The 26,596-nt window shown below is 40.6% G+C and overlaps 1 protein-coding gene across 1 annotated transcript in view; it reads left to right on the top strand.

Annotated features, from left to right (window-relative positions):
* ntn1b (netrin 1b) overlaps positions 1–26,596 on the top strand; it is an 82,364-nt gene that overhangs the window by 23,160 nt on the left and 32,608 nt on the right. The window contains exon 4 of the mRNA XM_088343221.1: positions 18,742–18,930. Within this exon, the coding sequence (XP_088199347.1) occupies positions 18,742–18,930 (189 nt within the window). The remainder of the gene's footprint in view (positions 1–18,741; positions 18,931–26,596) is intronic.

Genomic DNA, 26,596 nt, shown 5'->3' with positions numbered 1-26,596 from the left:
TCAAGTCAACCACTAAATTATTCTGTCAGTTACATATCAAGTTTATTAGAAAATCATAATGATCCATCACTGGAAGCTTTTCAGAACCTGCCCACGGGGTACTCAGGTGTTCTCAGGGCAGTGTTTTTCAAATACTGGGCAGGCACGAGGTTCCGCCAAATAGGGGCGCGTTTGACTTACCTAGCCGTAAGAATGAGTATGAAGTGTAGAGAAAAAATGTGACCCCATGATTAAATCTTCAATAAGAATGAGATGGCAGGAATAACAAGTATCATGAATGTCTTCAAATAATAACAAACTGGAAATAATAGAGTTATAACCTAATAATAACATATATATTTTTAGAAATGCATAAAAAACTGTTAGCCTTTCCAGCTAATCAGTAACAAAAAGTAGCTCTCACATTTGAAAATGTTGGTGACCCCCTGTAGTACATGTCTGTAGAGCATTTATTTTTTTCAAAAAAGTACAAGAAAATAATGATCCTTACAAAATATCCCATAAATAACTATTAACTGGTTTTGAGTTTTAGACGCAAAACGTTTTAAAATGTTTTTTGCTTCCCTCGTCTTTACTGTCTTGCGCCTGTAATAGTTCAAACGGTGTCTTTGACTGTTAACTTTTACTTCCACAAGCTACATTTTGCTTTAGAGCCAAAATAGACGCACACTTGTGTGTCTTCGCTGATTTTGCACAGAGTGTGTCTGGATGGCGTCTAACAGCAAAAACTGTGCAGCATTAAGACCACTTGGGGTGTGCACAGATCGAGCCTCTGTGGAAAGTGTGAAGACGGGCAGTAAAAGGGTTGATGGAAGAGGCCAAAGGAGGGACACGCCTCATGGATTAGCTTCTCAGCCCAAGCCTGCTCTTCTTCTATGATGCGACCTATCACAGATCACTGTCTGTGTCAGTTTGCACACAAAAAGTTATCACTTAGCTGCTGGTTCCACATTTTAGGATTCAAGAAACTTGTTAATTTGATAACTAGAATGGTGATACTGGGACCAAAAATCCCGGATAAGATTTTTCGTTACTCCATACCGAGGCAGGCAGCCACCCACAGGGCTCCCTGAGGAACACAGTCAAATGCCTTCTCCAAGTCCATAAAATACATCTAGACTGGGTGGGAAAACTCCCATGCACGCTTGAGGACCCTGCAGAGTGTAGATCTGGTCCACTGTTCCACGGCCCAGACAAAACCCACACTGCTCCTCCTGAATCCGAGATTCGAATTCTCGGCTGACCCTTTTCTCCAGTAACCCGGAATAGACCTTCCCAGGGAGGCTGAGAAGTATGACTTCACTGTAGTAGGAAAGTATCTCTGGTCCCCATTTTTGAGAAGGGGGACCACCTTTGTCTGACAGTCCAGAGGTACTGTCCCCATGTTCATGTGATTTTGCAAAGAAGTGTCGAACATGACACGCCCACAACATCCAGAGCCTTAATGAACTCTGGGCGGATCTCAACACCCCTCGGGCCTTGCCACAAAGAAGCTTATCAACCACCTAGGCAACTTCAACTGCAGAGATATGCGAGCTCACCTCAGAGTCCACAGGGTCTGCTTCCTCACAACGTCCTGGGTCGAGGTTAGCAGCGCCCCATCTACATATACACAGTGTTGATGGCACACCGCTTTCCTCCCCTAAAAGGACAGCTAGTAGACCAGAATTTTTTTTGAAGCCTCCTTCCATGGCCTGGCCAAACTCCTCCCATGCCCAAGTTTTATGCCTCAGCAACTGCCGAAGCCGCATTCTACTTGGCCAGTTGATACCTCCAAGCTGATTCTAGAGTCTGACAGCCCAGGAGGGCCCAATTGTACTCCTTCTTCAGCTTAAAGGTATTCCTTTACTGCCGGTGACCACCAAGGGTTGTGAGGGTTGTCACCACGGCAGGCACCGATTACCTTTGGGCCACAGTTTCTATCAGGCACCTCAACAATGGACCCATGAACCGTGTCCAAGTCAATATCCCCGCCTCCATCGGGACATGGGTGAAGTTTAGCCGGAGGTGGGAATTAAAACCCTTTCTGACAGAGATTCTGCTAGACGTTCCCAACAGACGCTTACAACACGCTTGGGTCTGCCAGGTTGTACCAGCATCTTCCCCCGCCATCGGAGACAACTAATCAAAGGTGGTGGTCAGTTGACACCTCTGCCCCTGTCCTGGCTTGAGTATTCAAAACATGTGGGCGCAAGTCCGATGAAACGACGACAAAGTTGATCATTAGTCTGCAGCCTGGGGTGTTCTGGTGGGAGGTGCACATATGGACACCCTTATATGTGAATATATTTGCCCTTTGCGCTAATTAGTAACAAAAAGTAGCTCTCAGCTTGAAAAAGATTGGGGACCGCTGCATTGCTGGTATTGTCTACCATTAGCACGTCCACCTCACTGTTCGGAGATAATACTGTAAGTTCAATCACGGTTACCAATCTCCCTGTGCGGGGTTCGTATGTTCTTCTCATGTCTAGTAATATAAAAAGTCAAATCGTTTTTGTTTTAATGCCTTGGTATTTCCTTTCTGGGTTTCTACTCCTGCCTTTCTTCAATTGGTTCTTCACCTGGGTTCGACCGAACCCCTGGGTCTTGTGAGTCAGTTTTAGGGGTTTGATGGAGCCTATCACGCGGAGGTCAAATCACAATGATTCATCATGTTCATATGCAATGAGATGCCCCACTAGGCCATCACTGGCTGCAGGTGATCACAAGCCGTTGCGTAGCCACTCATTGCTGCCTGGTATTTAGTGCCCTCAGTAACTACTCCCTTCATATTTTAATCCATACTATGTCAAGAAAATAGAAAAGAAAGTGGTCAGATGAATATTTACGATATGGATTCTCATGTATCACAGAACGGTATTGAAGTCAGCGTCCTATTTGCAAGATTTGCAGTGTTAAGTTCCTAAAAAAGTAAATGAACGCTTGAAGAAGCTGCGTTAAGATAGGGAATTAAAAAAAAACACAATGCCTGTTGAATTCAAGATAAAGAAAACCAGATCAGACCGTCGGAACAGTAGCTGAAGATGAATTATCCCAATTACTGCTTTAAAATGACACCAACAGCGATAGAATAGAGGAAATGCGTAAAAACATCTGGCTCGGGTAGTTGCAGATCTAAAAGAAAAAGTACATGTCTTGAATTTGATTTAAAAAAAAAAAAAAACATGTAAGTATTATTTTTCACAAAAGAAGGGTTTAGTGAATGTACATAAGAAACGGGTGGGGTTCGTTAGCTCCAACAGGGTTAATGACAACTGCTTTATTCTATGCTCCATTCTCTGAGACCAGACCTTCTTTTTGGCTGGCATCTGGGCCTTGAGCGGAGTCATACGGGATTGGATGCACCTTTTCAGAGCGAACAAAATCATCCCAAAGTTACGTACCAAACAAAAGGTTGCACATCTCAGCTTCACTCTCATAGAAACGAATAAGAGAAAGTATCTCTATCTGAGACCATTTCCTCTATCAGGAAAACCTTAACCGCTGACGTAAACCCAATGAAGACCTCATGGCAGGTTTTGGTTGTGTTTGCGCTTATTTACACAGACATCGAGGCCCAATTTCTCAGGATAGAGTCAGAGATAGCGCAGGGCGTCTGGTTCCCACTTCAGCTCACCACTGGGAAAAAGAATGACCTCAGACAGACAATGCATAGAGTGTCTGGGTTCTGTTTCATGAAGTTTTTATGTCGTGGAGTGTCAGGATTACATCTGAAACAAATAAACACGGGATTCGAAACTCATCAAGCTGAGAACATATTGGATGAAAGTGTGCAGGGTGGTTAGTGCGTCATCAGCAAAGTTTTGAGGTCACGGGTTTAAATCCAGCTACCAGCCTTCCTGTTTGGAGTTTTCATGTTCTCACAGGCACTCGGATCTCCGTCCACGTTCCTAAAACATGCATGGCTGGTGAATTTGTGACTCCAAATGGTACCCCTGGTATGAGTGAGTGTATGAATGGTTGTCTGTCTTTGTGTGCCCTGCGACGGGCTAGCAACCAGTTCAGGGTGTCCACTGCCCACTGCCCGAAGATAGATGGGATGGGCTCCAGCAATCCTCGCGACCCCGGTGAGCATAAATAATGCAGATAATGGATGATTGCATAAGTAGATTGGCATGGTCAACCAACTTGAAAAGATAAGTTATTTGTAAAACATTTTCTGCTTAATGGTGAGTACTGATGAGTGGAACGGCAGTTTTCAGGTTTAAGAGGTTGGGGAAGTGTTCGACCGTGACTCAAGCAATGAAAAATCAGTTGCAAGCTTGTATGGTCTGCCTGTAACAGGCAATGACAGAAATTTTCGGCTCCACCACCTAATAGTAAAATTGAACAATATTTTCTTGGCCATTTATCAGTCGAAAGTCATAACTTTGGACGAATTATGTCATTTTTCCACTTCTGTGACTCATGCTTTGCACTAACCTTGAAGTTTTGTTCAGGTTTGTGGGGTAGTTTTAATGTTTTATCCAGCAAGTGGGCTGGTCGATAATGATAGAATGTGATTTTGGTAATGTACTGGCTGTACCAATACCCTGACTCAGCATCTTTTCAGGTAGGGGTCTTCTCAAAGATTTTTATTGCACACGATTACTTCTTGCAGTAGAAGCACAGAACTAACTTCCAGGCAGGCCCTTACTTAATGTCAGCTTAAGTCGCTCATCTAATTTCCACAATGAAAATCCCGTCTTCATTGTTAGTTGCTGCTTTATGAGTAAATACATCTGGTTTCCTGATTCTGATGACGTTATTACAGCTCCGTTATTGGAATGCGCTCCTAACAAAACCTCATGTGGAAAACAACTGTAGTGAGGCTCAATAGTTTCATGAAAAATGGGGAAGGGGTTGGTTAAACCGTGGGTGTTGTAAATCACCTCACCGTTGTCGGTAGCCTTTTATTTTCTTTTTAATAATGTTGAAGGGTCAGTGCACAGGTTGCCAGGAGCGCGAGTGATTCAGGAAGTACTGAGCCTTTTCCTCTTCAGCTGGTAGTAACGTCCTGGAAGCCCCCTAGCAACGGACACAAACTTTGGGTGCAAATTCAATGGGCGACCTGTGGTGTTTCCGTGAAAACAATCGTGACTGCATAGCTACAATTCCCTGACTTTTTCTTTCCTCTCTGGAGAACGTGTAGTCATCCTCTATTACAGGGGTGGGCAACTATTTGGAGTGGCGAGTCATTTTGGGTTAAAACATTTGGCCACGGGGCCTGTCCTTGATACCTGTGAATTTTCTTCATTTATTAATAAATATACAAGCAGATATATATAAGTTACAATTCTATATTTTTGTACTTAAATATATTAGTTTCATCAATTTGGTTTTAAAACACTCACAGTCACAGCAAAATATTGAATTTGGTGCCTGTTTTAAGGACTACATTTTACATTTAGTTTTGTCGTATTATTGTAATTGTGTTTTTATTATTTTGGACATATAGGGTTAATTCACATATTGGAGACTTTTTATACAGAGCACTGGCTTGTTTGGATTAGATCAACGGAGCAAAGAGCAGAAAAGCACAATAAACATGCCACCACAATGTGGATTTTTATTTCAGCGTTATGATTTACAGCCCAGGGGCTTCCCAACTTCTCGATCCCGCCCTGCCCCTTCCCTTTTTCGTCTACACAGGGGAGCACAGCACGTGCCGGCCTGTTATAATAACCACCCTGCTCAGCGGGAAGCATTTGCCTTAGTACTGAACATTGACCAGAAAAGTCTCACAGATGCTTGGTGCAGTTTAAGACCTGAAAGAACATCCCCCTCAGCCTCAGACCGCAAGCACCTTAACCCCACATTCGGGAGGGATATATGAATCCAAAACTAACTGCCAAGATGGAAAACTCTTCAGGCAAGCAATTTTGTCTCCCAAAAAACATCAAAAGCCTGGAATCAAGCTTTGAAGAACCAAATTTCAAACATATTCAGGCCCTATAATGCATTGTTGAGATGATTGTTTTTTCACTCATTACCTCCAACTCTGGCCTTAAGTGTCACTGGAGTCTTTGTACCCCCGAATAAAAAACTTTGTACCCAAAATGCCCCAAACTGAAAAATCCAATTGTAAGCTTATTAGTTTTAAAGCTCATGTCAAGTCATTTTTTGTAGAGAATTTTACACACTAATGTTATTGATATCAAAATGAGGTATCTCCTGGAATCCTGAAAAATAAAAATGTGGCATTCTTACTTCATTCTTACTGCAGTGCAAAAAAACTTTCAAAGTAAGCCTGCATGAGCCAATGTATGATATGCTTGTCATTCAATTTGCAAAATTGACAGTAAAGTAGCAAATCATTGTGTTTGCACCTTTTTGAATTGTAATTTGGATGAGATTAATAATTCTCTTTTGGCCATTGACATCCTACCTAGCTACCTACCTACCTACCTATCTACCTATCTATCTATCTATCTATCTATCTATCTATCTATCTATCTATCTATCTATCTATCTATCTATCTATCTATCTATCTATCTATCTATCTATCTATCTATCTATCTATCTATCTATCTATCTATCTATCTATCTATCTATCTATCTATCTATCTATCTATCTATCTATCTATCTATCTATCTATCTATCTATCTATCTATCTATCTATCTATCTATCTATCTATCTATCTATCTATCTATCTATCTATCTATCTATCTATCTATCTATCTATCTATCTATCTATCTATCTATCTATCTATCTATCTACCCACCTTGTCTGTCTGTCTGTCCATCCGTCCGTCTGCACAGAATTTCTCCATTTAATTGCTTTTCACCACAGCCTAACAGTTTTGCATCAATTTAAGTTGCCTCATGCTAGTCGATAGATCATTTACAGTCTGTCTACAGGGAAGTCAAGTCATAGTTATTTGTCTGAATCTTAATCACAAAAAGTTTCGAGGGGCCGTTCATTTTTGGATTTGAAATACGATAATTTAGGCACAAAAAAAAAAAAACAATCAACCAGTCAATATTTTACTTGAAGAAAATATGACTGCATTCACAGTTTGGAACAATGACAGTCAGAAGAAGGGGGATCAGACTTTTCATCAGCTTTCTCATGAATGAAAAAAATAAACTTAAAAAAAACTGAGGAAGGAAAACACAACTGTTCCCATGGGCTATTATACCCTACACGGAAAGAAGCTAAAGGTCATTCATAAAGAGGAAAACTTCAAAAAGAAACTCACGCGAACAAATTAAAAGAAAACCCTTAAAAGTTCTCTGAATAATTCTCAACAACACATTTATGTTTCCATTTATCTCATGTGAAGATAAAGTTGACCTATTGTTTGACTTTCTGTTAACAAGCAGCTTTTTATCATGCCCTTCAAACATTTGTGTCTGCCAAACTTAAATGGCATCATTGTGTAATGATGCCATTTGGGTACATGATATTCACTGTCTGTTAAGGTAGCGCATTCCGCAAATGCAGGTCTCTTAATTACTCCAATTATTGATCTCAAACAAGACATAAGGTACGGGAAACGCTCCCCGTCACATTAAAAGTTTTCAGGTTACCTGTATTGAATTACCAGGCTTTAGTCGGTGGACTACTTTTCAAACCACCAACATCTGTGATTTATCCAAAAAAGCATTTAGGGGGACTAGTCACCATAAAGTTAAGATGGATTTTGTTGGTTTCATTCAATATTCCAAGTTGAACCTTTTCAATAGGAAAAAAGAATTATTCGGAGTGGAGTGGAGCTCATAACATTTGTCCGTGTACTCTTGTACTAGAAAGAAAGATGTCACAGTGTAATTGGCAATAGTGGTGTCATTAGATTGATAGCATCTTTCCCTTGGGAGACAAGTAGTTGCTCTTTAACCTCCAGGTTAGTCCTTGCCCTTTTGTGCTGGTTGTGGTGTGAACTTTTAGATAAATAAGGTCAATAGAATTAAAATGATGTCTTCTGAAGAATCAAACTTAGAAAGTATTGTTTAAAAAATAAGCCTAGCATGGTCTTACCTGGCCCAAACTTCAGGTTGGCTAGGGATCAAGATCTCTTTTCTGAAAGTGGCGGACAAAGCCATTTCCCACTTGCTCTCTTCGGATTTGTCAGACCTTTCTTAATGATGTCGAGCATTTCTCGAAAAATCTGTTTTGAAAATGGCGTTGAAAGTGAATCTGCGAGCAAATCCCTTTTTTCTCCTCCTTCAGCCATTTTGGGTTGACACCAAAACAATATATTCCCTTGTGCAGCTCGTTCTCTTCAAGTAAGTTTGTGGGTGTGATCGCTTTGGTGGATAACTGCCCTCTCTAGCCAATTGTAGTTTGTCCAATCGCTGACGTTTCGTTGCGCCTTCTAGAAGCCCAATATAATGGTACACGCCCTTCAGTATTTTTTGTAAAGGCCCCAAGGTAGATTTCTGAGCCTAGCAACGATTAATGGCTGAAATGTGACTGGTTAATGCTTGAATATGAAAGCATCAGGAAGCAGCGCAACCAGGGAAACGCGATGAAAGGAAGCTGACAGACATTTGGAACTATTCATTAAGTATAAGTGGACAAAATATAATTAACATCACATGATTCCAATATTTTTTAGGGAGGCCTTGCAGGCCCTGACGGCCCACCACTGACGTATTTCTATCGATAAATGATACATTTTGGACTGGCACGGGCTTTATTTGTTTCAGAGATACCATGCTGACAGCGTGTATTCTTAGTAAGGCAATTGCCTGAGCTCAATTTGAGCGGCAACATATTCAGCCAGGATTGGAATCAAACGTTTTTCCCCTACAAAGTTTACATTTCTGTCTGCAGTGAAATCACTCAAATCAGTTTGTAAAACCAATCGTTCTCAGTAGAGCATGTTGCTCCTTTGTTGTCCTCGCGACCCCAAATTCTCCATAGGCAGGGTATAATCTGTCAAGGATTAAACATCCATACTAAGATTTTTTTAATTAAATGATTTGCTTTAAGGGGCAGCTGAGTGGTTAGGTCTAGCGTTTAATTCCAGCTACCGCAGCCTACCCGAACGGAACGGAGTTTGCATGTTCTTCCCGTGCCTGCGTGGGTTTCCTCCGGCCACTCCGGTTTTCTCTCATATTCCAAAAATATGCATGTCAGGTTAATTGGCCGGTCCAAATTGTCCCTAGGTGTGAATGAGCTAGTGAGTTTTCTATCTCTGTGTGCCCTGCGACTGGCTGGCAACCAGTTCATGGTGTCCCTTGCCCTCTGCCCGGACATGGCTGGGATGGGCTCCAGCACCCCTGCAACCCTAGTGAGGATAAGAGGCACAGAAAATGGATGGATGGATTTTTTTTAAAAGGTGTATAACATATGTCAAATTCAAGGCCCGCAGGCCACAGCCGGCCTGCAAGAAGGTTTTGCAGGCCCCTCAGATAATCTTGATTCATTTTTCGGATAACAGATTTTTGCCCTTTTTATTCCAATTACCTCCAGTTATATTTCCCAAAATATTTCAGTTGAATGAATGACAAAAAATACTTTTTTTCCTTCTTTGATTTACAATTAGCACACTTTTGCTAAAATAAAAACCATAGACTACTGATGTAGTACTTTGATATAGTGTTCATTTTAGGTCTTTATATAGAATACAAATTAAAAATAAATAAAAATAAATAGAGATTTTATAGGGAATATATTTGTCTTTTGTGCTTGGTGACATTTAAAGTTCACTGTCGAAGCCATAAGAAAATATTTGTTAGGTTTTCAGTAAGTACCATTAGGTTTACAAGACTAAAATTTGTCAACATCTAATCAGTCTGGCCCTCGGCTTTTAGCTTAATTTCTGATTTGGCTCTTGGGCCATTTGACTTTGACACCTCTGTTGTATAATATTACATTGTTATCAATTTAATTTGCTTTGCTCTTATTTTTGGTTGATGATTAACCATTTATACTTGTATTTATTTATATCCTATTTGATTTTTGGGTTATTTGAAAATTCGTCTTATTTAAAGCATACCTTTCAACCTCAGCCAATTTCCCCCCTTTAATAATTGCAATTGCCAACATTAAGAGACAATCAACCTTCCTAACACGCACCACCTATTTACTCACAAGTCAGACAAAGCAGGATACATGTTAGCAATCTCCGATGACGTTGTCGTCTGTGACCCGAGACAATTCAAACTAGAGCTCGGTCCAATTGTTATACGGCTTACTCAATTTGAATTGATCACAAATAATGTAATAAAATACATGGAAAACATAAAGGTTCACAGTTATGTCATAGAAACCCGTGATTATATTGCCTTACAATCCTAGCTGTCCCGTTCTGTTTTCTTGTGTCTGTTTTCTTGTCTTGTGCCTTTGTCTCATCTGTCCTTATCTTGTTCATATGTGTCTTGCTCTACTCACTCGTGTGAGCCAATCATCTCTTGCAACTTCTTGTCTGTTTTATAAGTGTGATGTTGCCTTTGTGAAAGAGTGTTTATTCAGTTCCCCCGGTTGCTTTTTGCTGCTGCTGTCGCTCCATGTCGACTACACGCCAGCTGAGATACATTTTTTTAGTTTTTTTTTTTTTTATTTCTTTTGTGCTTGATTTGGGATTTTGTCTGTATACCTCTTTTTCTTTTGATTATTATACCACCTCTTTGAGCACACATCCCGCCTCCTATTTTAAATGGTCAAATCATATTTACTAATGCCACTAATAAGAAAATGAATGAAAAATGAAATTAAAAATGTTGTCACTTAGGTGATCTTACAAACTCACATTGGATTCCTACATTTAAAATTGACTTGCTGCTACATTGAAAAAAATTTAAAAATTAAAAATAAGTTGAGGGCTAACTACACATATGGGCCACTAGGCTTTTTAATCTGGTCCGCTGAATGAAATATTTAATATGATTTTATGTAAAATAGTTTTTTTTAAATTTATTGTTGACTTGGTGCCACTCTTGTCCCCAGTGGCCCTTTGTGTGTCTTTCTTCCAATGAAAAATACGTTTTTCATGAAGCATTGATGCGTACTGCATTCAAGAAAATATTTGTTGAAAAAAGTGCACATTTTTCAGTTGTGCGCTGTTATAAAAAGTCTGACCCGACTGTCAAAACAGGCAAAAATGTGCTTTGCTCTTCCTGAAAATGCAGAAAAAGCAATAATATGATAATGTCATGTTTTCCTGAGCCATAAGTGCTAGATTAATTGATTCCCTGTGTTGAAAACCACATCCAGATTGCACTTTAACATTCAACATTGGAAAAATGTATCTGTATGTGCTATTTTTGTTATTAGCTATTTAGTTTATTTTTCAAGATGTTTATCAGTCCATGCAAAAATTGGAGCTAGCCCTTGAGTTAGTCAATGCATATAATCAAATGTAATGCTTAAAAATTGGACATATAATATTACTTTGCTTTTATTACGAGTGTTTCCAAACCAATCAAATAGTCTATAAGAACCACAAAAAATAAAATATACCTTGTACAGTACTGTCAAGAACCGGAACAGGAGAAGGACCCAGATGCATTACGTTTCTCACACAAGCCTTATTTTACGGTAATGTGGCAGTCATGCACATTAACACAAACGCCAGTGATTTGGCGATTGCTGGGTGTAAGAAGAAACCTAATAGACGGGATCGATACCGGACAGGATACACAAACAAGATACCAGACAGAGTCAGAACACAGGTCTTGTGGGTGCAGAGGTTTGTTGACAGACTGACAAAGGGTGAGTGAGAGCAGTGAGCTTAAATAGGAGGGAAGCCAATCAGTCAACGAACTGCAGCTGGCGCCAAACGGGTCTGTCCAATTGCGCGCCATGGGCAACCGTGACATGTACATGTAGATATATGCACATTTATTTATTCATACATGTGTATTGTTGCTGTTGTTTAAGAATTTCTACATTTTTTTAAGAATGCATAAATGGAGTGCTTACGATGAAGAAAGTCAAATGGCCAAAAATCAGACATATGTCTTTTTAAAAAGGCAGGAACAATATGAGAAAAACTGGATAGGTTTATATTATACTTTTTCCTGGTATATTTTTGAGGTATGTGGTTTGAGATTGCATTGATAAAAAAGATCATTACATGCCATCTTGACCCTGCCCCTGTACCATAATTTAACCCGATGCAACCTATCACACAAAATATATGCCCACTCCTACTCTAAAGCAACCACCCATGTGTACTTGACTGCTATTATGTAAGCATGTTGGAAGTTCCATGAGATGGCCAACGAAGTCCTTTTCTGGGTACACGTGAGAGGATTTTACATCAAGGTTTGCTCAAAAAAATGCTAAGTACACAAGCCAAACATTGGCACTAGAAAAGCTGTTTATAAATCCTCAGATCAATCATCTTGGAATTATCCAACCCTGTCATTATTGTTTCAAAAAGTAGGGATGTCTTCATTCAGGTGTTCGGTTTGATTTAAGCCTCTCATCCACACAGAGAGCGGCGTTATCCGATTGTTCACGTTGGATGAACAATGGCCGCAGTAAAAACATAGTTCCATTCAGTCGTTTGTTCTTGAAAATACATTGCTCATGTCACAGATCATCATGTAATGATATTACTCTCCATTATTGTTCTCTCAGCACTAGGAGGCAAAAGAAGGGAAAAAAACCCACCTCTGTCAAAATGTGGAATTTAATTTCCATCCCGTATGCACACCCACCCAAGTGGTTCATCCACTAAGCCTGATAGATGACCCTTGAACATAAATAGAAGTGGAGAACATCATTCCAAGTGGGCCCTTTTCACAAAAATCAAAGCATAACTGCAAGACATTTGCGCTGCGTTGTAAATTTCTCTTCACCTACATAACTTTTAAAAGCTACTACAGTCTATAGTGAAGCTCTTTTTATTCTGGCAGCTATACTACACATTCAAGACCCTAAAGTGACGGATGAAAAATGATTTCACACCACATATGACTAAGATAGGAAAAATGTAACAAATTCATAACGGCAAATATGATTATCTTGAGGCTGACACAAAAAAAACAATCCATAGACAGGCTAACAAAAAAGAGCACTGAGTATAAACCTGAATACAAACCTTCTAAAAACGTCCCTCTACCCACATAGAGTAAGAAAGCATACAAATAGAGGGAATTAAACCCATGCATTGTGAAAAAACTAAAGCCTATGTTGAGGATTATTTATTTTCTTGCTCCAATTTAAAATAGATGGTCACAACCTAACCAAACAAATAAACCTAAAACAAAATGAATGTTCTAAGCCCAGAACAAAATATTACTCAAAAAAAAATCCCCAATGCGGAAACCCAGAAAAACTGGATCATACACGAAGCGACATTTGACAGTTTGTATATTTGGGTGGCACATGCTCAAAGGTGGCATCTGGCTTATCAACGTTCACGTTATTGCTGTTGCTGGAAAAGTGTGAGTGAGATAGCCCAGCATTTACTACAAGGGCCTGGGGACAGTTGTACAGATAATCTTTATTCATCCCCTGACACCATTTATCAAAGAATGTTCTTCTTTAAAAGTAACGTTTCCTGTAGGAAATCAATTACATGCTAATAATCTTCTGTGATCGGGTGTCTCTGACTGTTCGCTAAGATTAGGGATGTCAAACTCAGTTTTGTTCTGGGGCCGGATCCAGACTTCATGTTCTCAAGCGGGCCGGATTAATAAAAGAATGTCAACTTAATATATTTAGTTTACCGTAGTTTTTCAATATTATCCTTTTTCATTCAGTCAACTTTAGTATTCTACTCAACATATTTTATTCATGGATGACAGGGGACATTTTCTGAGCATAACACATCACAAACACTAAGAAAAATATGATTTTCATGTTTGGCATTGAATGTGTTAACGGGTTTATTTTAACAGTTCAGTGAATGCCGTTTTACACCTGATACCAGTCACCACGCTATACAAACTCGAGTAGGAGCTTTGAAAAAATATGACATTTTTGCCCCAATTATTTTACTAGGTTGAAATGAATAAAAAAACACAGTATACAAAATAAGAAAAATAGCAGTGCATTGGCAATAGGATTAGAATACATCAGGTCTAACTACAAGAATGGGCCAACTAAAGCTTACTATATATCCTTTACTGCCCTCTTGCGACCAGATGAATCATTTGGGTATTTTCAAAATCATACTTTAAATATGAATGACATAGAGCAGGCCTGTCAAACTTAGTTTGGCTTTGTCAACGCCAAATTTTTAAGGTTTTTTTCCAGTACTAAACAATGGACAAATTAATTTTCATGTTTGGCATTGAATGTGTTAACAATTTGTTTCACGGTTAAGTAAATGCAACTTATCACAACATCACAAACCAAAACTCAGGTAGAAGATATGCTTGCCTTGATTGTCATATGGCTTTAAGATAAATGAAAAGGAATTACACAATGAGCGTTTAACAGTAAAAGAGCAATAACATCATATCAAACTACTCGGCTGGGCCTACTGACGCTGAGAATATATGGCACAATATTGTCTTTAATATAAAGCCAGGGGGCGGTAATGCACCAAAGAGATGGATGCCAACTGCCATTAAACCCGAAGAAGAAGAAGAACAATAAAATGAGACTGGACGTCTTCTCTTTTACACCTTTACTGCCCTCTAGCGGTGAAAAGGAGCATTTTATTTTTTAAATTATTACTTTTACTCAGAAATTGATGGCTGACTGAATCAAATCATCCAAAAGGCTACATGTTTGATATGGCTGACTTAGATACAATTTTAATACATGCCATCTTCATTAGTGAGCCAGGAGAATTCCGATTGTTCCATATGAAAAATACAAAACCCACCCCACCTCCAACCCCTAATTTAATTTCCCTCTCACACACTTCCCTTAAGTAGAGATAACATCGGAGATAAGAAAGCAGTAAAAAGCAAAGAGGGATTGGGACAAGGAAACGAGTGCTTGTGTATATGTGAGTTTGTGCCTTCCATCAGCCCCAGGGAGGGAAACCATTGGAGATAAGCTCATGACAGCTGCCAAACACCTCTGTGTGAGTGACCCAGTGTGTGTGTGTTCTTTAGTAATGGGCTCCCCTATTTATGAGGGGTGTGTGCACGAATCCCCGCCACCTGCCGGCCCGAGTCCCTTCTGGCAGGTGTGATTTCGTTTGTATGCGATTCTGAGCCCTGACGCTATTGCAGCATATGCGGCAGTGTTATCAGAAGCCTTCATCTCTGTGCAATAACATTAGGATGTGAGAAACTCCAATGGGGGGGATTAGTGAAGCATGAGGAAACGTGAGCGGTGCCCAAATGAACTGTAAACACCGGATTTGGGCCCATAGTAAAACGTGGAAATCACATAGAAATGATAGAAAATATCACTAATGTATGTTGAACGTGAACAAACTAATTAGGAATACAAAGTTGTGAGAACAGGCACTAGGACCAAAAAGATAGAAAGTTTAAATGCACCGTATTTATTGATGTATGACGTGAACTTTTATTGTACCCAAAAATGTCAGGACCAGAACGGAAACAGGACCCACTTGCGTGACGTTTACCACAGGTTTTATTGAAAAGAGAGAGGAAGGGCTGCGCCCACGATCCGGTGTTCGCTGTGCACGGGAAGCAAGTCGCTCTCGTACTCGGATTGTGATCCGAACACGGAAGTGGATCTTCTGTCGCAAGCGATGGCGGTGTCAGGGGCGGAAAACTGGTCGGTAGCTGGGACAGCGAGAGCAAGACGTGATCGGGGTCGGAATCGAGACATAAGCCAGAACGGGAGAGTAGACGTAGTCGGGATCAAAAATGGGTCGTAAGCCGGGACGGGAGAGTAGACGTGGTCAGGATCCAAACAGGTCGTAGCTGGAAACAAACAGGAGCAAAAACCGGACAGGTGAGAGTCAGGGTCAGAAAAAGGCTAGCCTAGTATACACGAAGATTCGCAGACGGACTGACAAAAGGAGAGTGACAGGACTGGGTTTAAAAAGCAGGGAAGCCAATCGGTCAACAAGCCTCAGCTGGCGCCTCACAGGCGGGGCCAATTGGGCGCCATGGCAACCGTGACACAAAAAGGACTTAAAGTTTGCCTAGTACATTACCATATTTTGCCGGTGATTAATACCCATTAGACTAGGGGTCAGCAACCCAAAATATTGAAAGAACCATATTGGACCAAAAAGGCTAATAACAAAATTTTCTGGAGCCGCAAAATTCAAAACCTTATTATGAATACAACTACAGGCAGGATTGGGGAGCACAACATCATTAACCTCTGTTTTGCTGAAAATATTGCTGGATTGGCAGGAAATAATCAGGAACTTAGAGATCAGGTCAATCGCCTGGTGAAAGCATGAGACCAGAGTAGGAAGGAAAACAGCACAGAAAAACAGGAGTGGGAGGAGAGGAAGACCGAAAAATAATTGGGTGTACCACATTAAAGAATGAACTGGTGCCAACTTTGCCACAACCCAAGAACCGTTAACAGTGGAGAAAGCTGTCCAGAGTTGCCTCCTCATCGATACCCTGACAACCCATGCGGTTATGGGACCTGGGAAACGTGAACTGTGAAAAAATACAGCACATGCTGTATGTATTTAGATGAGCAATAATAGCCTACCATCAAATGACTAAATTGGATGCAGCACATCCTGTTGAGAATGATGCACCACGTGACTTTTCTGTTGAAGGTTACAGCCTCAAGTTTAATTTCATTACAATGTTATTGAATTACAGTATGTTTCATTGCTTTTATAAAATTAAAAATATGCCATAAAGAAATCCTTTCTTTTTTGTCATTTTATTTTAAGGGTTTGGGGAAAAAATGGAACGTGCGTAATTGGCAACAAAAAGAGTCCAATAAACGCGGCATACGTTTATTAAGATAAAATTGCAGCCTTTTAAAAGGAAAAGTCAATAAAATCAAATTTTTTCACTTTGAGTATGATTTCTGTGCAATTACTTTTCCCTTTTTACCCTCGTAGACCATGGCCCTTCAGACCTGCCTGGCTTGTGAGGCTCCTCCGTTTAAAGGGGCGGAACTTGGGCTCACATAACTCAGCTCTAACACAGGCGAGACGGGAGAGAGAGAAAAAAAAAACAAAAGAGAGATGTGCCGCAGTTTTGCATTTCATTTGAGTTCTCCGGGCACCAGTTTAAGCCTGAGAGTCGCGACTTCACGTCACAATATTTGAGTTTGCTGCATTTGAAGCGAAAACTATCCCGTCTTTTTACAACCCGATGCCGGTGAGAAAGCAGCAATTACTTCCCACCGTTGAACTCGCACCAGCTGATCTTTCCTCTCACCTTATAGTTAGACCCCTAGTTAAAGTATAACATTTATTCTACGCATTTTTACAGAATTAGGAAATGCTAAAAGTGTTTTTGTCATGTTTATACGTTTACATTTCCCTCTCCCATCTTTTTCAAGTTGAAACATTTTTGCTAAAGAGCCGCATGCGGCTCCTGAGGGTATTAGGGTATTGATGACATAGGGAAAGGCTTTAGCTTTTATCTTATTATCACATTATTTTTACCACATTGTCAAATAAGTGTGACCATGATCAAAATCATTTATTGACAACGTAAACCCCCTCCCACATTGCCAAAAAAACAGGCATGTCAGGTTGTTTGGTCCAAATTGTCCCTAGGTGTGAATAAGGGAGTGAGTTGTCTGTCTCTGTGTGCCCTGCGACTGGCTGGCAACCAGTTCAATGTGTCCCCTGCCCACTGCCTGAAGATATCTGGGATGGGCTCCAGCACCCCCGCAAATCTACTGAGGATAAGCGGTGCAGATAATGAATGAATGAATGAATGAATGAATGAATGAATGAATGAATTGCCCTACATATTCAAAAATGTGTTCCTGGGTCAGGGCAAAGTTAGCACTAGTCCATTCTCGAATGTTGTCGGCCCAATTCTTTACACTAGACACCAACCATATTGAATGGATGCACGAGATATTAAACAATTAAATTGTGAAAAAATGCGCACTGGAGATTCGGTACAATGTGTTTACACATGAACCAAGAGGAAGTGGATTTCTTCTTCCGGGTGGATCCTGGGTGACCTCTTACAGCGCCAAACGCCGGTAGCGGTGGAAAAAAGCACTACAGTATTGTCCTGTACTCAGAAAAAGGTGCACACAATACAAAATGTACCTTATAATAATAATATAATAATAATAATTTCCTTGTATTGTCATTCTGTGTAACAATGTACACAGAACGAAACGTCGATTGCACCTGACCCGATGCAGCCGCAGCCAAGAGAGGGCGCCGCCGACCACTTTTTAAGTCTTAGGAATGACTCGGCCGGGGCGCGAACCCGAACCTCCCAGTCTCAAAGCGGGCGCCTTACCATCTAGGCTACTGAGCTGGTATATAGCAATGTCTGGAGATTTGTGACATTTAGCAAAAACAAAGTGAGATCCTTCGACTGCTTGGCGTGTCATTTATGAACGGCAAAGGGTGTCGAAATGAAGATATTTTATTTTCTGGACTGTAAGTTGTGCCGAAGTATAAGTTGCACCAGCCCAAAAAATGCATTCTTAGGAAGAAAAAAACATATATAAGTCACACTACAGTGGTTTAAGTTGCATTTTAGGGGAGATTTATTCAATAAAACCCAACACTGAAAACAGAAATGTCATCTTAAAAGGTACAACAGAGCAAAGTTAAAATAAGCAACACAGAGCGCTCTGTTGCAGTTTAGTGTGAAAATAACATGTAAAATAACATGTCTGATAAAAATGTGTCAATAATTTCACAGGTAAGCCTCACTGGTCAAACTGTGAAAAAAAAACTGCGACCTATAGTCAAGAAAATATGGTACTTGTCTAAAAGTGGCATGTTCATTTCTTTTGTTCAGCCTGTCACTGCAACCTCCATGCACGCCGCTGCCGCTTTAACATGGAGCTGTACAAGCTTTCGGGCCGCAGAAGTGGCGGTGTTTGCCTCAACTGTCGACACAACACTGCTGGACGACACTGCCACTACTGCAAGGAAGGTTTCTACAGGGACATGAGCAAGTCCATCTCGCACCGAAGAGCTTGCAAAGGTAAACGAAAAGCACTCCCGAATAGGGCGGCAACAACAAATCGATAAAATCAATTATTAAAAGCGTGCATAACGGATTTTTATCATCGACGCGTTGTGTCGCGCAATTTATGCAGCACGTTGATTCAAAGCAAATGAGAGAGTGGATTGAATTTCCCCTTGATCTGGCGATAAACCTGTAGTAGAACTTTGGTCCAGCAGAGGGCGCTTTGAGACCGAATTTTGATGCATGAGGTGATCTGGAAGTCAGTCAAATCACATTTATTTGTATAGCCCTTAATTACAAAAATGTCTCAAAGTAGTCAAGTCAAGTCAAGTCAAGTCATTTATTTTTGTATAGCCCTAAATCACGAAGAGTCTCAAAGGGCTTCACAGATTGTTACACTATATTACACAGACTATTGTCAACCGACAAGAGGAGTAGGTTATTCGTATGCAATAGAGTAGAGGTGAGTTTTAAGTTTAGATTTAAACATTTCCACTGAGGTTGCAGATCGGATCTCAGGGGGAAGAGCATTCCACAGCACCGGTGCCCGGATGGAGAACGCTCTCGAACCAGCAGAAGACTTCTTTGCTCTCGGGATCACCAGAAGACCGGCACTCTCAGATCGCAGGCTTCGGACCGGGACATAGCGGCAGATCAGATCTGAAAGATAAGAGGGAGCAAGTCCATGTATGATTTTGTACAGTACTAAGAGAACTTTGAAGTCACATCTTTGGCTAACTGGGAGCCAATGCAGGTTAGCCAAAATCGGTGTTATGTGATCGTACTTTTTTGTCCTAGTTAAAAGCCTCGCTGCGGCATTTTGTACTAGCTGAAGAGACTTGATTCTGGACTTCGGGAGACCGGAAAGTAGTGCATTACAGTAGTCGAGACGGGAGGTAACAAATGCATGAATTATTGTTTCCGCATCAGACTGAGACAGTATTGAACGGATTTTAGCAATGTTGCGAAGATGGAAGAAGGCAGTTCTAGTAATTTGCTTTACATGCATCTCAAATGATAGATCAGGGTCAAATATGACACCTAAATTTTTAACTGAGTCACTCTGTGTGATGTGACATTTGTCAAGGTTCACAGCAGTTTTTGAGAAGAAGTCACGGCATTTAGAAGGACCAATGACTAACATTTCGGTCTTTTCAGGGTTAAGACGCAAGAAATTGAGTGACATCCACTCTTTTATCTCAGTGAGACAGGCCTCCAAATTTCCACAGTTTAGTGTGGAAGATTCCTCCAACGGAAGATATAGTTGAGTGTCGTCTGCGTAGCAGTGGAAGCTGATATTGTACTTGCGGATAATATCACCTAATGGAAGCATGTAAATGTTGAAAAGTAGGGGGCCGAGCACAGAACCCTGCGGAACACCGCAGGTAACATTAAAGGGCTCAGATGTCGTTTCACCATATTTCACACAGTGCGTCCTATCTGAGAGGTAGGATCTGAACCACGAGAGGACGGTTCCTGAGAGACCAATCCATTTTTCCAACCGTTCTAGTAGGATATTGTGGCGCACTGTGTCAAAAGCAGCACTAAGATCCAGCAGCAGCAAAAGTGATGAAGCGCCAGAATCCATTGACATTAGGAGATCATTTGTTACCTTGATCAGCGCTGTCTCAGTAGAGTGGTTAGCCCTGAATCCTGATTGCATCGATTCAAAAAGGTTGTTCTCAGATATGAAAGCATTCAGCTGCTGTGCCACTACTCTTTCGAGTACTTTAGAGAGGAAAGGTAGGTTTGACACAGGTCTGTAATTACTTAAGATTTCTGGATCAAGGTTGGGTCGTTTTAGTGTGGGTTTAATAACGGCGGACTTAAAAGCTGCTGGAACTACACCTGAGGAGAGTGATGTATTTATAATATTTAGAACTGAAGGCCCAATGACGCTAAAAAGACTTTTAATAAGTGAACCTGGGAGCGGGTCGAACTGGCAAGTTGTCGGTTTGGCCGCAGTCACCACTTGTTTGAGATCATCAAGTGACAGTTCACTAAAACCGGCCATTTTCCCTGGGCAGCCACCCTGTCGTGCATCTGTAAGTTTCAGTTCTTTAATATGAGTGGTACTAATAGTATCTTTAGCAATTTCTTCCTGTATGCATTGAATCTTTTTAGTGAAGAAGACCATTAAGTCCTGAGCAGAGTGTGTCGAACTATCAGCGGTAGTCTGTTGCCTTGTAAGCGATGCTACAGTGTCAAAAAGGGCTTTGGGGTTGTTCTTTTGAGACGCAATCACCTTCGAAAGGTAGGCCGATTTTGCAGAGGCAAGGGCCGCTTTATACTTTAACAAGCTATCACACCAGGTTTGATGGAAAACCTCAAGCTTGGTAGCGCGCCATTTTCTCTCCCATTTCCTGCATTCTTTTTTAAGGGTTCTAGTTTCATCAGTAAACCAAGGTGTGCGTCTTTTAGGACGTGATTTTAGTTTTAAGGGCGCTATGGTATCCATCACACTAGTCAGGGTGGTATTGAACTCATTCGTGAGTGAGTCAATCGAGCCAGTGTATTTAGGAAAGGACGCAACTGCTTCAGGAAGGAGTTCAAGGAGCTCAGAAACTGTGCCAGTGCTTATATTGCGTCCGCTAAATCCTTCAGCTTTTTTAACACTACATTTAGTTAGCACCTCAAATGTCACTAAATAATGATCGGAGATAACGGTAGTACACGGTAGCACCATAATGTTTGAGGTTAAAACTCCTCGAGTCAGAATCAAGTCTAGCGTGTTCCCATTTTTATGGGTTGGCAAATCAACTAGTTGAGTAAAACCAAATCCATCAAGTAAAGAACTAAACGCAATAGTGAGTGAACTGTGTGGGTCATTCATATGAATATTAAAGTCTCCCATAATTATAATTTTGTCTGCATAGGTTACTAGTTCAGACAAAAGTTCAGCGAATTCGTCTAAGAAAGTTGTGTATGGCCCAGGAGCACGATAGATAGTTATTACATCAATTGACAATTGAGGGGACCGCGTCACAAGAGCCTCAAACGTTTTGTAATTATTAGCGGTCCGTGGATTAAATTTAAGCGATTTTTCGGAGATTAGCGCAACACCACCACCCCTTTTCAGCGTGCGTGCTGTATGACTACTCTGGTAGTCTGGGGGAGAAGCATAATTAAGCGCTAAGTACTCATCCGGGCGTAACCACGTTTCACAAAGACCCATACAATTCAGTTTATAATCACGAATAATATTATCTACAAGTAAAGCTTTAGGGGCGAGGGATCTAACATTCAAAAGACCAAATTTTAGCTTTGCTGAATCATTTGACTTAGCTGAACTCTTTGTAGTCTTTGTCGAGATCTTCAAAAGCTCCCGGCGTTGTGGCCGTTCGTGAGCGCTGAGTTTAAAGCTTCGGTTGTCCGGCGAGGAATGAATGGTGGAATTAGTTACATCCTCGCGTCCATCCTCGTGTCCATCTTGCTGCTTAGACTTCACACGCTTCACACATCTACCTGCACGGCAGCCGCGTTTCCTTTCCGAACGCCGTCTCCGCCGTCGCCGCTTATTAAGAGGGATGGATGTCCACAACGAAGCCGGGTCTCTTTGAAGTTCGCTCGGTATATCATGAGCGGTATAAAAAGTGCCCGAAAAGTCGAAATTTAGACGCTCACCCAACCGAATAAGTTCGTCCCTACTGTAAGTGGTTTTAGCCACACATGTGTCCAAAAGTGAAAGCAAAAAAGACAAGAGAACAGCAATAAATAGAAGGTTAGCTGGAGAGCTACGAGCCGCAAGCATGTATCCATGCGCAGTCGCCATGTTGTACTGCATAGGATTACAGTTACAGTTACACCATCGCCTGATCTTAAACCAACATGCAGGCTAGGAAAAACTCAAAACCTCAGCTTGGGGAAAAAAGAAACCTTGAGAAGGGGCCTCACAAGGGGTAATCCCCTTTTCAGGATGACCAGGGTGCACTAGATTTAGCATTGGGTAACAGTTCACAAAACATAGTGGACATCAATAAAAGAAATAAATAGGTAATATGTTGAAGTTTGTCTAAAAAGTCCATAACAGCAACGACACAGCTTCTCATGTCTGCCGGCTGGTCAATGCAGGCATTTACATGATTCAGGTCCAGACGCTGGTCCGCTGATTCATCTCAAATCGTCCTTTTCCCTCGTATCACCACCAGCCAGGCAGTCGGAAAAAGACAGGAACAGAAAAATATAAGGTGGGCATCAATTATAAGCCATTGAATAGAAGTGGGTCTTAGGTCTAGATTTAAAAAACTTCCACTGAACAGTGGTTCTCAACTGGTCTGACTTAAGAACCCACCATCTTACTTTACTAACAATCTCCGATCGCAATAAAGAAAATAATTCTACTTCCTAAATTTATTAAATGAAACGATGCATTTTAAAGCTTTCATAGTACAATATACAATTCTATCTATCTATCTATCTATCTATCTATCTATCTATCTATCTATCTATCTATCTATCTATCTATCTATCTATCTATCTATCTATCTATCTATCTATCTATCTATCTATCTATCTATCTATCTATCTATCTATCTATCTATCTATCTATCTATCTATCTATCTATCTATCTATCTATCTATCTATCTATCTATCTATCTATCTATCTATCTACCCTGGTCACATCCCTCGAGAGGGGTGACTGACAGCAAGACAAACACATACACTAAAACAAAGAAAATGAAAAAGAAAAAGGAAAAGGTAGCAAGAAACACACACAATTTTGTTTTTGACCATGGCCAACCCAAAAGCCCCAAACAAGTTAAGCACCTCGGCACCCAAGTTGGTCATGCTTTCGTCTCTCCAGATAAAACGGGACACACGAAAGTGGCCATGTCTCTCGGGTCATGGTGACATGACACACTCTTCTGTCCAACAGCAGGACCTGACAGCTTTCACTGGTTTACCCCTGCCGGATCATACGGGTGCCCTGCCCATCCCTTAGAACACGTCTAAACATCCCACTATCCTTTTACAACACCTCTCCACTCATTTCTATCACCAACAAGAGCTCTACCTTCCACTATATTTCGACCTCTTTCCTGCAGTGCACTCATAACACCATCCATCCACGTCAATCGTGGCCCTCCTCTTTCCATTTACTTCTGCTCTGTAGATCCTCTTCAACATTCGCTCCTCATCCATCCTCTCCATGTGCCCAAACCAACAGAGTACTCTCTTATCAACACGCTTGCTCGGTTCCACGACTCCAGTTCTGTCTCTCACAATTTCATTTCTCAATCTATCCAATCTTGTCACTCCTAACATACTCCTCAAACACTTCTCAAAAACATTTAATTTCCTTCTCAAATCTGCCTTCAGACTCCAAGTCTCGGCACCATACAACACAGTCGGCACACTCTCATACAATCCCCAAATACAGTTTTTATATAAAAAATATGACCAGAAAAACTAAAACGACTTCAAGTATTAATACTGTATTCCCTCTTATGTTCAATTAGTATCACTTTTAATGAAATCTATAAGACTTTATGTCTTTGGCTTTGTTTTTGAAATAATAAAATCCATAGCTCATACATTATTTTTCCGTTGTGTAAAATGGCGGGGGTCAGCTCACATTTCCAGGGAATTATCACCATTTATTGTTAAGGGGTTTAAATGACCCTCAGTTTTTTTTCTGTTCTTAGCAATATTTTTCCGTGGCAAAGGCCCGTGACCCACTGAAAATGGGTCTGCGACCCACTTGTAGGTCTTAACCCACTAGTTGAGAAACACGTGATCCAAATCCAAGTTTTTCTTAATAGTACTTGTCAGAAAGCATAAAAATACAAATTAGAGAAGCGAATGGCCCCAAAAGTAACATCATGAATTCCATTTAACAGTCTTTATTGTCCTTGTCGGTGTCCTCGTACCACCAAGCATGTTATTACTGTTGTTATTATCATGTTTTATTTGGGAAGATAACAGATCTTCGTCTAAATTGGGAATGCACAAACTACAGAAAGTGAGTCGCATGCAGCCCATCAGGATGGGCCGCCATTAAAAATGTCTATATCTAATAGAAAATGGTCATTTTAAGAAATGTTGATGTGGTGCCACTCTTGTCCCAGTGTCCTTAAGTGTGTATTCCCCTCATAAAAAAGCATAAAGCATTAATGTGTACTGTGCTCAAATAGCCTGCTACATTTTTCAGTACCAACTATTTTTGTTATCTATTTATTTATCTCAATATTTATCAAATGTCATGCAAAAAAAATGGGCTAGCTCTTGTTAGAGTTATTAAATTAGTATTGTCAAATTTAGAGCTTAAAAATGGGACACAATATAATATGTTTATTTATTTATTTTATTTATTATTATTATTTGTTTTCATTATTTATTATTATTTATCATTGTTTATTATTTATTTTAATTATTAATTATGAACTAAACCAGAATAAACGTTCAATTTTGGAAAAACAAATGATTAAATTTAACATGTACATGTAGATATCTGCATGCTTATTTATTCATAACTGCATATGGTAGTTGCTGTTCCCATAATGTTAGCTCATTTTTTGTCATTCTTTTAAAGAGAACAAGTAAGGTTGCCACCAGACCGTAGACATTGATTTGAAAATTCGTGAAAAATTCCAGTAAAATAATCCCTTTATTCACACACTGTTACCAGTCAATACCATAGCGTCATGCTTGAGGTATTAAAGGAATTCTTTGGAACGTTTGGAATAAAGGAAGCACCTGTCTCTGCACTGGTGAACTGACCCGTACACCCATGAAGCTATTTGGGGTCCGCTGTGAATGACTGACAAGACAAAGATAACAAACACAAGCTGAGGTGTGAGCGGGTCACTGATCTGTGCCTGTAGCACGTGTGAACGTGTGAAGCCACACAACACAGTTACATACGTGCAAGGAGAGCACATACCTTTAACTCAAGGCCAAACTACAGAGGATTACAGTAATCCCTTGGTAATCGCGGTTAATGGGGACCAAGTCAAGTCAAGTCAAGTCATTTTTATTTGTATAGCCCTAAATCACGAAGAGTCTCAAAGGGCTTCACAGATTGTTACACTATATTACACAAACTATTTTCAACCGACAAGAGGAGTAGGTTATTCGTATGCAATGGAGTAGAAGTGAGTTTTAAGTTTAGATTTAAACATTTCCACTGAGGTTGCAGATCGAATCTCAGGGGGAAGAGCATTCCACAGCACCGGTGCCCGGATGGAGAACGCTCTCGAACCAGCAGAAGACTTCTTTGCTCTCGGGATCATCAGAAGACCAGCACTCTCAGATCGTAGGCTTCGGCCCGGGACATAGTGGCAGATCAGATCTGAAAGATAAGAGGGAGCAAGTCCATGTATGATTTTGTACAATACTAAGAGAACTTTGAAGTCACATCTTTGGCTAACTGGGAGCCAATGCAGGTTAGCCAAAATCGGTGTTATGTGATCGTACTTTTTTGTCCTGGTTAAGAGCCTCGCTGCGGCATTTTGTACTAGCTGAAGAGACTTGATTCTGGACTTCGGGAGACCGGAGAGTAGTGCATTGCAGTAATCGAGACGGGAGGTAACAAATGCATGAATTATTGTTTCCGCATCAGACTGAGACAGTATTGAACGGATTTTAGCAATGTTGCGAAGATGGAAGAAGGCAGTTCTAGTAATTTGTTTTACATGCATCTCAAAGGATAGTTCAGGGTCAAATATGACACCTAAATTT

This window comes from Urocampus carinirostris, chromosome 1, assembly GCF_059441175.1.
Source record: "Urocampus carinirostris isolate Australia breed hairy pipefish chromosome 1, RoL_Ucar_1.0, whole genome shotgun sequence".
NCBI classification, from domain to species: Eukaryota; Metazoa; Chordata; class Actinopteri; order Syngnathiformes; family Syngnathidae; genus Urocampus; species Urocampus carinirostris.
The sequence above is the reverse complement of the archived record's forward strand: the minus strand, read 5'-3'. Positions and strand labels throughout refer to the sequence as shown.